This window comes from Myotis nattereri, assembly GCF_964212035.1.
Source record: "Myotis nattereri genome assembly, chromosome: 1".
In the NCBI taxonomy this organism is placed as follows: Eukaryota; Metazoa; Chordata; class Mammalia; order Chiroptera; family Vespertilionidae; genus Myotis; species Myotis nattereri.
The window spans coordinates 85,605,504-85,621,293 of NC_138075.1; the positions used below are offsets into that span (position 1 = coordinate 85,605,504).

The 15,790-nt window shown below is 37.4% G+C and overlaps 1 protein-coding gene across 1 annotated transcript in view; it reads right to left on the reverse strand.

Annotated features, from left to right (window-relative positions):
- The window catches only part of HECTD1 (HECT domain E3 ubiquitin protein ligase 1), a 91,695-nt gene that overhangs the window by 46,346 nt on the left and 29,559 nt on the right, over positions 1–15,790 (reverse strand). The window contains exons 7-12 of the mRNA XM_081089700.1: positions 14,937–15,013; positions 14,753–14,851; positions 11,102–11,216; positions 10,354–10,528; positions 4,946–5,084; positions 4,593–4,763 (exon numbers count right to left, since the gene is read on the reverse strand). Of these exons, the coding sequence (XP_080945826.1) occupies positions 4,593–4,763; positions 4,946–5,084; positions 10,354–10,528; positions 11,102–11,216; positions 14,753–14,851; positions 14,937–15,013 (776 nt within the window). The remainder of the gene's footprint in view (positions 1–4,592; positions 4,764–4,945; positions 5,085–10,353; positions 10,529–11,101; positions 11,217–14,752; positions 14,852–14,936; positions 15,014–15,790) is intronic.

Sequence of the window (15,790 nt, forward strand, 5' to 3'; positions counted from 1 at the left end):
ACCAGAGAAGCTCCTAAGAATAAATTGTAGGATCACTTTTAGCCAAGTGAATCAAATATACTGAATTTTTCCTGTGATCATAAAAAATCTTTTAATTAGAGCATGTTAAAAAAACAAACACACACACACCTTATAAATACTGTTTGCCTTCCCTGGTATCCTAAAAAACTTTTATTTTATTGATACTTAAAGATTGAGACTATTTATCATAACCATATATGAATTTGACGTGTGTGTATCCATGTATATATGGGAAAAAATACTTTTAAATTTTACACAGAGTTACCTTTTTAAAAAAATATTTTGTTTTTCCCCCTAAAGTAGCTTATAACAATAAAATAAGATTGTAAAATATAGCTAATTCCTCTACACATAAGTAGTTATACCCCAGGCCATCACAGATTAAGAAGGAACATGATTTGTCAATACACTGCAAACAAAAAATAAACGAAATATATGAAAATGTTTTCAAACATGGAATAACACAGGACTGTGATTCCCCAGAAAATGGAAACAAAGTAAATTCCTTAAGTCCAGACACAATTTTCTGGCTAAGGTATTAAGAAGAGGGAACACACGATTCAGCAGTAAGTTGAGGAAATGGAGACCTGTGTTTGAAGAGGTTAAGGCAAATCGAATATGTGAAGACTAAGTTTAGGATGAGGGAGTCAAACAAAACAGACTACTAGAAATTTGCAAAGTAGTCACCATAAGTATCTACTGAGTAACAGACCACTCACATATAGGGTTGAGCAAAGTAGGATTAAAAAGTATAAGCTGAACAGTTCCCAGAGATCACAGAAGGTAGTCAGATACTGGCATTCCAAACAGCCAGGGTAGAAAATCCTTGAACTAACAGCTGAAAAGTTTCTAAATGTGACAAAAACCTTAACCCCACAGATTAAAGAAAACCTAACATCCTCAACAGAAATGGGACACCCACATCAACGTGCATATATATCCACACCAAACACAACAAAGGTATATAAAACTCAAACTGCTAAAATAACAATGATAAATTCTTTTTTAAAGCCACAGTATAAAAAGGTAAGTTATATATACACAAAGGAACTAAAATGAAAATTAAAGCAAACTTTTCAGTAGGGACTATGCACCTCAGGTGACAATGGAAAATCTCTTAATGTTCTGGAAAATGATAACCCAAGAGTCCTTCTGACACTGAAAGCACTCATCAAAATGAATGCCAAATTAAAATATTTTCAGACAAAAAAAATCAGAGAGAATTTTCTGATATGCTTTTGCTTTTCTAAACAATGTGTTTTGAAGAGCAAAAGTTTAATTCTGGTAAAATACAATTTATTGACTTTTTGTTCTTTATAGTTTAACCCTTTTAAAAAAAGATTTTTTATTGATTTTTAGAGAGAAACATCTATGTGAGAGTAAACCACTGTTCAGCTGCTTCTTGCATTCCCCTTATTGGGGGCTGAGCCTGCAACCCGTGCATGTGCCAACCAGGAATCGAACTGGCAACCTTTCGGTGCAGAGGACGATACCCAACCTACTGAGCCACACTGGCCAGGGTTATAGTCTAACCTCTGAAAATGTCCTATTTAAGAAATCTTTGTCAAGCTCAAGGTTACTAAGATTTTCTTCTTCTTCCTCTAGAGGTTTTATGATTTACTAATGACCTGTCGCAAGAAATTACACCGAGACCCAGAACCTCCCCGCCCCCTGTGACCGCCCCGAGTCCCAGAGTCTCGCCCCACGTGGCCGGCGCGCCACCGGACCGCCCCGAGTCCTGGAGTGCCACCCCAATGCCCCACCTCAGGGCCTCACGCAGTGGCCGCTGGGCCCCGCCCCCACGGCACACAAGTGGGCCCGCGGAAACCCTGGCAGAAGTCATGTGAAGCGGCCACTGGGACCCTCGCAGTGTGCACATACAGGGCCGCAGAAACCCTGGCAGAAGCCATGCGGAGTAGCCACCAGGACCCCCACACCCCCACAGGGCTGAAGGAACCCCAACAGAAGCCATGCGGAGCAGCCGTTGGCCCCACCCTCGCTGAGGGTGCCACCATCTTATGACAGCGTTATGGCATGAGGGTTAATTTGCATATTACCTATTTATTATATACAACTCCATACATTTTAGTCTATGATTTATTTTCTTTTATTTTTTGTATATGGTATATATGACAAGAATCAAGATTTCATTTTTTTTGTATATATTATCTACTTGTAAATCTTTTAAAATTTTTACTGAATGTATTAAAGTGACATTGGTTAATAAAATTATACAGGTTTCAAGTGTACAATTCTATATCATCTGTATACAATACTGTGTGTTCACCACCCAAAGTCTCCTTCCATCACCATTTATCCCACCCCCACTCTTACCCTTCTACCTACCCCCACTCCACTTTCCCTTTTTTGTTTGGGGATATTTGACTTTTTTTTTTTCCTTAATCTATTCACCTATTTCACCCAACCCCCATTCAAGCATTATTTTTTTAAAAGACCATCCTTTCCTGATTGAATTGCCTTAGCACTTTGGCTGAAAATCAATTGACCATATAGAGCAGCAGTTCTCAGCCCGTGGGTTGCGACCCCTTTGGGGATCAAACAACCCTTTCACAGGGGTCGCCTAAGACCATCGGAAAACACATATATAATTACATATTGTTTTTGTGATTAATCACTATGCTTTAATTATGTTCAATTTGTAACAATGAAAATACATCCTGCATATCAGATATTTACATTAGGATTCATAACAGTAGCAAAATTACAGTTACGAAGTAGCAATGAAAATAATTTTATGGTTGGGGGGTCACCACAACATGAGGAACTGTGCTAAAGGGTTGCAGCATTAGGAAGGTTGAGAACCACTGATAGAGAGTATGTGGGTCATTAATCTATCTTACACCACTACCACACTTTCTTGACTACAATGGCTTTATAATAAGACCTGAAATCTGCTAATGTATGTCCTTCAACTTTTGTTACTTTTCAAGGTCACTTTGGCTATACTATACTAAGAATCTTGCATCTCCATGTGTTAAAATCTGCTTGTTAATTTCTACAAAAAGACTACTAATATGTGTAACCTATATTTTGAATGCAAGAATTTCAGGGGTGATGAACACAGACATCATTTTATTTGCTTAGTGTTTGTTTTTTGTTAAATTTAGTAAACACACAAAATCAATCTCTTTCTCTCTTTCTCTCTTCCTCTCCCCTCCTCCCTCTCCCTCATTCTCTTTCTCTCCTCAGGATTCTATAATTACAACTATAACTCAACATCCTCTCAAAAATATCACTACTCTGTCAGTAATATAGAGTAAGCATTCACCACTAAATGTTAGTACTAAACCACTGTTGGTAATCAGTAAAGATAGATAAGGTAAATTTTAAATTTATAATCTAAGGTAAGAATTATCAATGAATACTGAAACTAGTAATTAAAGGATAGCATATTTACATAGTTTCAAATTACCTCCCCACAAATTATTTAATTACAAAAGAAAGAAAAATGACTATAACAGAGAAACCTGGCAGAGGCCAACATAAAACAAGTGACCCAAGTTAACATCATCAGCAAGAGAGCAACAGGACATCATGGGCTTCTGAGAAAGCACACTATGCACTGAGAAGAAGCAACATCTCTTATAGTCTGCCTGCTAAAAGCACATAACCTGAATCTAATCATGAAGACACATGGCACATATGCAAAATGAGGGCCACTGTCCAAACTAGTGATCTGTCCTCTTCAAAAATGCCAAGGCTCTGAAAGAAAAAGGAAAGCTGAGAAACTGTTGCAGGTTCTCAGGAATATGATAACTAAATGTGATTGTTTTCCTAGATTGAATTCTAGACCAGAAAGGAAAAGAAATGCTATTAAGGACAATAGCAAATTTGAATATTATCTCTGGACTAGATAGGTATATATAAATTTTAGTTTTTGATAACTATACTAGCAATGTATAAGAAAATGTTCTGGTTTTGTACGTGAAGTTTCTACGTGTAAAAAGCTTCTAGGTGGACCTAACTGGTTTGGCTTGGTGAATAGAGTGTTGGCCTGCGGACTGAAGGGTCCCAGGTTTGATTCTGGTCAAGGGCATGTACCTTGGTTGCGGGCACATCCCCAGTAGGAGGTGTGCAGGAGGCAGCTGATCAATGTTTCTCTCTCATTGATGTTTCTAGCTCTCTATCCCACTCCCTTCCTCTCTGTAAAAAAAAAAATCAATAAAATATATTTTTAAAAATATATTTTTTTAAAAAAGCTTCTAGGTATAAAAAGGGCCTCTGTCAAATAAATGATATGTCTGTGTAAATGATAAAGCAAATGGAAAAAATGTCAAAAATCAGTGAATTTGGATAGAGAATATTCTGGTATTCTTTATTTGCAACTTAGTTCTCTAAGTTTTAAATACTATCAATATATTTTAATTGAGCCAATTTTTAAATATATAGTACTACTTCGTACTGCCATTGTTTTGTCAAAACCCACTGTAAAAAAAACCATATTTTTAAATTGAGCAAGTTTTTAAAAATATAGTACTAATACATATTGTCATTATTTTGTCAAAACCCACTAAACTATTCCTGATACCACTGCAATTAAGACCACTCACTTTTTCTGGTTTTGATTCCTCTTCATTCTCATCATCTGAGGAAGGACCTGCCAAAGTTGACACTTTGCTAATTACACCAAGTCTGGCTAGCTGATCCAAAAAAATATCACCACCTTTATCTACTAAATCCCTTATGATCTGCAAAGCCAACAAGTGGCCATCATCATCATCCTGGGGGGAGAGAAAACAATTAAGAAAAAATTATAAAAACAAGTTCAGTTTTTTTGTAGTAAACAAAGGCAATAATTTGCACAAAATAATTTGTTGAATTAGGACAAAACTTAAATTATTTTATTGACCATTACCTCAAGGGATTTTACAGGAGTTTCAATAAAAATTTAAAAAATACTGACCTCTTGATCAAGAACAGTTGCAGTGATTTCCACGAGTATTGTAGGCAAATTGTGACCAATATCAGAATCACAAACTTCTTTTAACAATGCTTCAGAGCAAAAGTGAATCATTTTTCGAATCAGAGCAAGACTTGCTTTCCTTGAAAAGTAAAAGAATTTTAGGAAGTCATAAAAAGCTGAAATAAAACAAAATGTAACTATACATTAATGAAAACTAAAATATCTAATGTTAGGTGTTATAAGCTCTGCTAAAAAGCACTTAAAAAAAAAAAAAAACCCTCACTCGAGGATATTTTTTCCATTTATTTAGAGAGAGTGGAAGGGAAGGGAAGAGACAGAGAGAAGATAAACACTTATGTGTGAGAGAGACATAAAGAAACTGGTTGCCTCATGAAGGCGCCCGGACTAGGGCCAGGGATCGAGCCTACAACCAAAGTAAGTGCCCTTGATGGGAACTGAACCCATGACGACCCTTCAGTCTGCTGGCTGAGCTCTAACTAGCTAGGGCTGATTTTTTTTAAATTAAACCACAAAGCAGATATTCTAGTACCATTTACTAAATAATCTTCCCTCTCTCAAGTGGTCTATGAAACTTCCATTATAATACATTTATTTCCTAAATATAATTGGCTCTACATGAAACAGTTTTTCCACTGATTTTTATGAACTCTTGTGCCAGTTATCGTAAAGATTTAATTATTGAAAGTTTATACTTGCTTTTCAGATTTGTCTTCAATAATCTCACCTGTTGCCTGACCAGCGTGGCTCAGTGGTTGAGCATTGAGCTATGAACCAGGAGGTCAAGGTTCGATTCCCGGTCAGGGCACATGCCCGGGTTGCAGGCTCACTTCCCAATGCGGGGCGTGCAGGAGGCAGCCAATCAATAATTCTCTCTCATCATTGGTGCTTCTCTCTCTCTCTCTCTCTCTCTCCCCCCCCTTCCCCTCTGAAACCTATAAAAAATATTTAAAAATAATAATAATCTCACCTGTTTATTCCTCCCAATGAATTTTTTAAGACTTATCAAGTTCTAAACCAAATTCTGTATTTTCTTTAAAACTGCATAATATATCAATTTTTGAGAGAATTTATACTTAGATTATTTAAATATTCTCCTCCAAAAACAATTTCCCCTTTTATGCAAAAGTCTAATTTCTCTCAAGTTGTAATTTTTTAAAAAATTAAATGAATCCTCAGATTTCCTATGCTAAACAGTGAACTCAATCTTTGTCTTATTGACACTAACTCCAAAGATGTTTATTTATATCAGACCTCTTCAAAATTCAATGTAGCTGTTCTTCAAAAACAAAGTGGAAAGTCCTCAGTCTATCTTACAAGAGACACATACATATCAAATCATTATATGGTATACTTTAACACAAAGTTATATGTCAATTATCCTATACTAGTGGCCCAGTGCACAGATTCGTGCACATTAAAAGGAAATGAATTAGAAGGTGGCCGGCTGGGCGGGACTGGGCAAGATGGGCCGAACATGGCCTGAAGCCAACCTCCCACAGTTCCTCCCTGGCCAGCAGCACCTGGGGTAGCACTGGGGCTCAGTGGGTATCTGCAGTCACTGCAGCTCATCAGTAAACCAGATTCAGGGTGACAGCACCCCAGCAACAACATAATCCACGGCCGAAGGTGGAATTGCATGGCTCCGCAAGGAATCGGGCTCCCTCCTCTCTGGTTCCGGGGTGTGTCACCAGAGAACCACTGCTGCCAAGTCACCCCAGCTTGGGAGCTCTTGCATTGAGCGTCTGCCCCCTGGTGGTCAGTGTGCGGCATACCTACCAGCCAGTCGGACTGTCACTTAGCCTTTATATATATAGATAATAAAAGTCTAATATGCTAAGTGTCCAGTCGTCTGTTCAACCAATCAAAGCATAATATGCTAATTATATGCTAAGGCTGCTGAACTGCTCACTATAATGTGCACTGACCACTAGGGGGCAGACAGTTGACCGATCAACCAGTCGCCACGACATTCACTGACCACCAGAGGGCAGACAATCCGACCAGAAGGTTAGCTTGCTGCTGGGGTCCAGCTGATTGCGACTGAGCGAGACAGGCGGGACACACCCTGGAGCCTCCTGCGGTGGCCAACCTCCCGCATCCCTCCCGGCCCTGATCGTGCACCAGTGGGTCCCTCAGCCTGGTCTGTGCCCTCTTGCAATCCGGGACCCCTCAGGGGATGTTGGAGAGCCGATTTTGGCCCGATCCCAAAGGCCAGGCCGAGGGACCCCAGTGGTGCATGAATTCGTGCACCGGGCCTTTAGTATCTCAATAAAACTGGGGTGGGGGTGTCTTACAGAGACTAACCCACCATTAAAACTGCTATCCTCTGTTTGGAAACCTTCACTGATCTGTTGTCTGCCTTTTGTTTCCTGAACATACACTGAGTATAAGCCAGTACTGATATCTAAAAGGCTAATATGCAAAGTGTCCCCTCAGAAGTTCAACCGGGAGACTGGGACTTCGATCACTCGCTATGACGTAGGGTGTGGCACAGAATGAAGGAAGGCGCCGCTGGCAGCTGGAAGGCCTCAACGGCCCTGATCGATGGCCAGGCCTAGGGATCCTACTCCTTCTAGTATATAAAATATATATACACACATATACACATTCCTTTAACTGTCTGATCAAAGTACATGTTACTCTTCTGATCAAATTTCAAACTGAAAAGGTAAAAAAATCGGTTGTAACCTATTCCCCTTAGTTTTTAATATTGCTAAAAGACTGCTTGCACTTCAACATAACTCATAATACTAGTATTAAGGCACTTGAATCATACTAAACTACATGTTCTAATAATCTCCTAAACTTAAAATGACCAGAAACAAATTCTCAATTACTTAGCCAAAAATGTGGCAGTCATTCTTCACCTCTTTCTTTCCTTCATCCTTCACACCCTTCATGTCAGATCTAGCTCTATACAACTCATCTATCTCCCAACACCTTAAATTTGTTTCTACAAAACCAGTGCCCTGACAACTGTCTGAAGTTCATATTACAATGGATGCTTAAACAGTCTGTTTTCATATTTCCCTCCTCTAGTCCTTTTCTCCACCATGCTGCCAAAGTGTTCTTTATAAACCACAAACCTGACTTTAACAGATTTCCTCATAAGTCTTTACTGATCCCTTTAACTGTGATGTAAAGTCCACACTCATTATAATGGACCAAAAGGCCTTCATAGGTCACAAAGACTCCTGTCTACCTTTTTAATATTACTCATTGAGCTACCTAAACATATCACATACTCCATTAATATCAAACTATTTACAATTGCTAACAAAACACACTCATTCAATCATTCAGTAAGTATCTATTGAGGACCTTCTAAATATCAACCCTATTCTAAACCTCCTTATCTTTGTAGGAATACAGCAATACATAATGCCAGCATTCATGGAGCTTACTTTAGAGGAGACACAGACAATAAAACAAACAGAAACACTAAAAGAGCAAGATTTTTGACAGTGTAATAAAACAGATAGTAAAACATTTACTGTCTCTTTTACAGAGACAGTAAAACATTATGATTGATGTCAAAGGTGTCCTAGGGGTAAATTTAAATTAGTTGGACACACAGCAATGGATGTTAACATTTGAACTGAGAACTGAATGATACAAAGCAACCAACTATTCAAAAGACTTTGAAACAGAAGTTTTCCGAAAAGGGAAATAAGTGAAAAAGCCCTAAGGTAAAAATATACTTGGAGCCAAAACCGGTTTGGCTCAGTGGATAGAGCATCGGACTGCGGACTGAAAGGTCCCAGGTTCGATTCTGGTCAAGGGCATGTACCTGGGTTGCGGGCATATCCCCAGTAGGAGATGTGCAGGAGGCAGCTGATCGATGTTTCTCTCTCATCGATGTTTCTAACTCTCTATCTCTCTCCCTTCCTCTCTGTAAAAAATCAATAAAACATATTTAAAAAAAAAAAAATATATATATATATATATATATACTTGGAGTGTTCCAGAAATACAAAGGTAGAATTGTGAAGTGTAATGGACTAGAGCAGCGGTTCTCAACCTGTGGGTCACGACCCCTTTGGGGGTCAAACGACCCTTTCACAGGGGTTGCCTAAGACCATCGGAAAACACATGATATAAGTACGTATTGTTTTTGTGATTAATCACTATGCTTTAATTATGTTCAATTTGTAACAATGAAATTGGGGGTCACCACAACATGAGGAACTGTATTAAAGGGTCGTGGCATTAGGAAGGTTGAGAACCACTGGTCTAGAGGTTAGACAGTACTAAGGTCAGAGAGCTAGGTGGGACTTATGTAAGACCTTGTAAGCCTGAGAGTGAAGGTGTTAGGTTTTAGTTAAAGCCATTAAAAGCTACCAACACGATTGAAAAAAGTGATATGACATAATTGTGATTTTAAAAATAATTCAGCCTTATATGTAGGAACATACTATAAAGGGGCAAGAGAGAAAAAAAGACTACAGTAGTAAAACTACAAACAATGACTCTGAACCAAAGGATTAGCAAGAGATGGATAGAAATGGCAGACTATAAACAGACACATTGTAGCCCTGGCTCGTGTGGCCCAGCTGGGTGAGCTTTATCTGGTGCCCGTAAGGTAAGGTTGCCGGTTCAATTCTCAGTCAGGGCACATGCCCAGATTGTGGACTCGATCCCTGGTCAGGGTGCATGCAGATGGTAGCCAATCAATGTTTCTCTCTTTCCCTTCCTCTCTCTCTCTAAAAATCAATAAAAAATTTTTTAAAAAATAAAACATATTAAAACATACACACTGTAGAGGGAGAGCCACCAAGAATTGCACCAGGATGGACTAATTCATACCTCCAAGCTTTGCATATACTAGTGCCCAATGATGCTTCTAAATCTGTCTAGAAAACACCCAAGTATCCTTTAAAACCCAATTTAAATCTCACTTCTGCATAACATTTCCAATTTGCCCAGCCCAATTGTTAAATAACTTACATTTCCAGAGGATTCATTATATGTCTAATCTGTCAACTATCACTCTGTATTATTACTGGTCTTTCTCATTACCTGCAAAGGTACAGTAAGCAAGACCCAAGTCTCATTTCTTTTGGCAACTTCTCCAAAGACCGTATCACACTGACTCTACCAAAAAAACCTCCATAAAGCTCAATAAATGTTTGCTTACTTATCAAAATTTCCCCAGAGTTGACATTCACAAAGCTATAAAAACTGTTAGAAACCTTGTCTTTTTTATTTTCAAAACAACTTCTCCTAAGTCAGATCAGAAGAAAAGATTTAACTCTCCAATCTAATTTTTATTCTTATCATATCTTTGCAATATTAAAATACACCCCAAATCCTGTGGAAAAGGGAGATAAATAAAATATATAATTGGCATAATTTAATTAGTAAGTACAAAGACTATGAATAACTACCTTATTGAAGGTAACATAGTTTGCTGAAATGTTTGTGCAAACACTGGCAATAACCTTTTCAGGTATATGGGTGCCATTTCTGGATCTCCTTTTGGCTCATTACATTCTTCTTCATCTTTGTTTGTATCTTTCTTTTTCTTATCATCTCCTTTGTTAACTGGACACATCCAATCACCTGCAGACAAATACTGTTCAGTAAAATAATTTTTGGGAAAATTTTCCTTTCAATGAAAAAATATTAAAATGTACCCAACTCCAAACTATAATTATCCCTAATTACAATAATTAAATTGAAATTAAGATGATGTATCTATCAAAGGTGGTTGTAAGTATACTAAAGAACATTAGCACCTCCAATGAGCTAAATCACAACTTAAGGAGATAATTTTGAATATTCCACCTGAATTCTATAAACTATATCACATAGGCTATGTATTCATATATTCTGTGAAAATGTAAAAATTTGGTGAATGTACGTCATCTACACAATACCCAACAACTCTTTATGACACTTCCAGACACCTTAAACTTTTGATTTGGACTCTCTGAAATCATACAGCCATAGTCTCTAAGAACACAGAACAGAACCATGTTAAAGGGTTATCAAATGTGTGTATGTATATAATTATTTCACTTCATAGAAATAATGTACCTACATAATGTTAATGTCTACAAAAAGCTACTCCTATGGAAGTAAAGCTGAAAAGTAATAGCAAAATGGCTTACCAGGCAAGATTTTACCACTCACCTGGAGACTGAAGAATAACCACTACTTCACTATGGCCCCTTTCCCGAGCTTTATCTAATGGAGTTTTCCCATCTTCATCTCTCAGATCTGGGTTTGCACCATGTCGTAATAGAGTCTAAAAGAGAAAGGTATTTAATTTGAAGATAACAACACTTTAGTGCTTTACTATCCAACTCTGCAATCATTAGATTGTACCCATATACTTTAGATTACAGATTTACAGAATTATTTAATTAAGCAGATATCAATTCAAATCTGTCTTTGCATATATCACCATAAAAGTTGTCTATTTATAACTTGAAAAAAAAGTACAGATTAATTTCACTTGGTTAACAACTCAAATTAAGTTTGTTCACATATGAATCTGTCATCTTCTCTATCAAACTACTCCCAATTTCTGAGCTACTAGGGTTCAGTTTGTGACATGGAAATCATCTTCATCATTTCCTACATACTGTCAATTAAATCAGTTCAAAAAAAACCAAGTTAAATCAATTCTTCTAGCATGATCTACAAAATTTAGTTCTTAAGTACTAATCACACTGTTCAATATTTTTTTAAATATATTTTTATTGCTTTCAGAGAGGAAAGGAGAGGGAGGGAGGGAGGGAGGGAGGGAGGGAGAGAGAGAGAGAGAGAAACATCAATGATGAGAGTCATTGATTGGCTGCCACCTGCATGCTCCCTACCAGGGACCTAGCCTCAATCCAGGTATGTGCCCTTGACCAGAACTGAACCTGAAACCCTCAGTCCACAGGTCCGACACTCTATCCACTGAGCCAAACTGGCTAGGGCCTGCTCACCAATTTTTAATGGACACTGGACTCTCTCCCTAGCAGACTGTATGCTCTTTGAACAGAGAACAAAACCCACATTTTTCCTATCAGCCTCAGAGGTAGTTTTTTGAACTTTGTTATGATGTAATGAACAGATAAATCTGACAAATAAGTGCATACATAGTACACACATCAGGAAAGTATGCAATACTGGCTAAAAATTCCAAAGGGCTGGGGTTAGAATCATAATATATTCAGTATTTCATTAAATCTGAAGTTGCCATAGATCATTCAAAATATCATTAAGTGCTACTAAGAAAAAAAAAAATGTCAATTAAACTTTGCAACAGTACTATTTTTGCTTGGAACTTTTTTTTAACTTACTGAAAGAACGTTCTAAAACTTAGATTTTTTTTCACATTTTTTTTCACATAAATTTAGAAAATTTCTGTAACTTCACATTCTGAGCACAATTCTTCATAATTACCCTTTGACTCAGTCTCCTGTATTTGTGTTTCTACAGAAAATGCTGTCACTTGAGCCATAAAAGCACAGTGATACAGCATTCTAAGAGTATTCTTCTATCAGAACAGGTTTTTCATTCAAGTTACTAAAATCCATTTTACAATTTTTGTTACATGAACAGGTAATAATAACTATGCTGCAATTTCTGTGTCCAACAATTACAAAACATTTTCTATTTGAGATGTGAAAATGCATGTGGGGGTAGGGGAAGAATGTGGAGGTGTATCTTATAATCAATTAAAAATAGAAGAACCTGTGAATATTAAAAAAGACATGTTAAATGCTTAAGACACTGGCTGCCAAAGTTAAAGTGCCTAGTGTACTACCTATTATATCATTGTCAGTAATAGCAGCTATAGCTTACCAATATAGGTTAGATTAGATACAATTCACTTGGCTCCATCTCTCTCTCTCAACCACTCATAACTTTAAAACAGTAAAGGGCAAAAGAAAATGGCTCACCAAAATTTTTAGCAGCCTTAGAAGCCTCATTCTCTCTAAAAACTAATTCAAACTGACAGAATTCAAGCTTGAAACGACCACTTTTCCCAGGTTAAAAAACTAAGGTATCATCAAAAATTTTCTAATAGTGTAAAAATGACAATAAAACCAGCTACAATTTGAGTTATCTTTGATGGGCCAACTATTATACTAAGTGCTTTTCGTTTTTCTAATCTTATATAATAAAAGGGTAATAGGCAAATCGACCGAACAGAAGGATCAGTTGCTATGATGTGCACTGACCACCAGGGGGCAGACGCTCAACACAGGAGCTGCCCTCTGGTGGTCAGTGGACTCCCACAGGGGGAGTACCGCTCAGCCAGAAGCCGGGCTCACAGCTGTCGAGCACAGCCTCTCCTGCCACTGCTAAGGATGTCCAACTACTGACTTAGGCCCACTAAGCTGTCAGAACTCCCGCCCCTCACTCCCGCCCCTCACCCCCGCTGAGTGCACGAATTTTGTGTACCAGGCCTCTAGTTATTACAATAATCATGCTAGGAGTATATATACTTTTTATTGATAAAACTCCAAGTTAAACTTAAGAAACTTGCCCAAGGCCATACAGCCTTTTTTGTTAATGAGCTAAGACTGAATCCAGGTGTGCCTAATTTTGTTGCCAACTAACACTGCATTATGCAAAATTACTTCACAATAAGATTCTAGAGACCTAGAAAACACTTGGTTCAATCCTTACCATTTGACCTCTTTGAACCTCAATTTCTCCTAATTGTAAAAAGAACTCTCCAAATTGTTTTGGTAAATCAAGAGTCAAAAATAGTATGATTCTGCCCTAGCTGGTTTGGCTCAGGTTTGATTCCAGTCAAGGGCACATGCCTGAGTTGCGGGCTCAATCCCCAGTGGGGGGTGTATAGGAGGCAGCCGATCAGTGATTTTCTCTCATCACTGATGTTTCTATCTCTCTCTCCCTCTGCCTTCCTCTCTGAAATAAAAAAATATATATATACTATGATTCTTCTGCAAACAGAATATTTGATTTACTATTAAGTAGACACAATACAGAAAAAAATGTACAGGAATTCCTCATTTTATTGCACTTTGCTTTATTATGCTACACAGATACTGTGTTTTTTACAAATGGAAAGCAAGACTCTCCATCAGCCAAAGGATTATGGCTATCATTATTGCAATATCTCCGAGGTATGCTGGTACAAAGTTATTCATTGCCAAGAGTAAGAAACTGGAAACAACCAGAGTTTAGCATTAAGTGAGTAGCTGAATAAACTTGCAATACATCCACAGAGCAAATATACAGATATAAAAAAGCTCTCCAACTTTGTGAAAAGTTTTCAAACTATACTATTAAAGGGAAAAGGAAAAGTATAGATCAGTGTGTATATGTTACATTTTAAATAAGGTGGTAATAAGCATACATACTTTTGCTTTTATCTGTATTGAAAATGTTAAAAAGATACAAACAAGAAATTTAAAAAAAAATGCCTATCTATAGTGGGCAAGGGGAAATGGAGTGAATAAAGATGGCATGAGCCCTAGCTGGTTTGGCTCAGTAGGTAGAGTGTCAGCCTGTGGACTAAAGGGTCCTGGATTCGATTCCAGCCAAGAGCACATGCCCAGGTTGTGGGCTCCATCCTCCCCCTAGTAGGGGGCATGCAGGAAGCAGCCAATCAATGATTCTCTCAGATCATTGATGTTTCTCTCTCTCTATCTCTCTCCCTTCGTCTCTGAAATCAATTAAAAATAAACATAAAAAATTTTTTAAAAGATGGCATGAAAACATGACATAACAGAATAAAAGTTTTTATGTCATTCTAATTTTGGAATCATATATGTGTCAAATATTAAATTAATAATTTAAAAACTTGGACTTTACCTTTGCTACTTGAGGTCTTCCAAAACATGCAGCATAATGTAATGATGATGATCTTTGACCTCTATTAACATCAGCACCTCTTTCACAAAGAAATTCTACCTGTAAAATGATGAAGAATCATAAAGTTGCCTTATTAATATTTCTACCTTTGATTTAAAACATTAACTGTTATTTGTTAGCTTACCATTTCCTGAGTTCCAAAAGCGGAGGCCCAATTTAACAGAGTCTGACCCACATCATCCATAAAATTTACTTCAAAGGCTAGAAGTTTGAAGGGGAAAAAATAAATTTTTTAAAAGCCAACAAAATAATACTGAATATTTCTAAAGTGGGAGCCATTTAAAGATTATTAATAATCACTAAATACAAAGCTAATTTTAAACATTTAGATCAACTATAACATAGTTAATAATCAGCAAACATAAATTCTGCTAAGAAAAAATATTCTAAAATTTTAAAAGCCACTTAAGATTTATAAGGATTTAACCCTTAAAAATAAACAAGACAAAAATGAAAAAAAAAAAATTAATACATAACACAACTCAATAGGGTACTAAACTAATGCCATACCTATGGAAAAGAAACAAATCCCCATTTTTAATAAAAATAACATAGGCCCTCGCCAGGTACCTCAGTTGGTTAGTGTCGTGTTTGTCAATCTTACTGATTTTTAGAGAGAGAAGAAGGGAGAGAGAAACATTAATGTGAGTGAAACACTGATTGGCTGCATTGATTGGCTGTCTCCTGCACACACCCCACTGGGGATCCAGCCCAAAACCCGGTCATGTGCTCTGTCCAGAAATCGAACCAGCAACCTTTCAGTGACTGAGACGATGACCAACCAACTGAACCATACTAGCCAAGGCGAGAGCAACATCTTGATGCACCAAGGTTGCGGTTTCAATCCCGGGTCAGGGAGCATACAAGAAGAAACCAAGAATGCATAAATAAGTGCAACAACAAATCGATGTTCCTCTCGCTCTCTCTAAAAATTAATTTTTAAAAATGTTTTAAAAAGAACACAAAAGACAAGTCTGA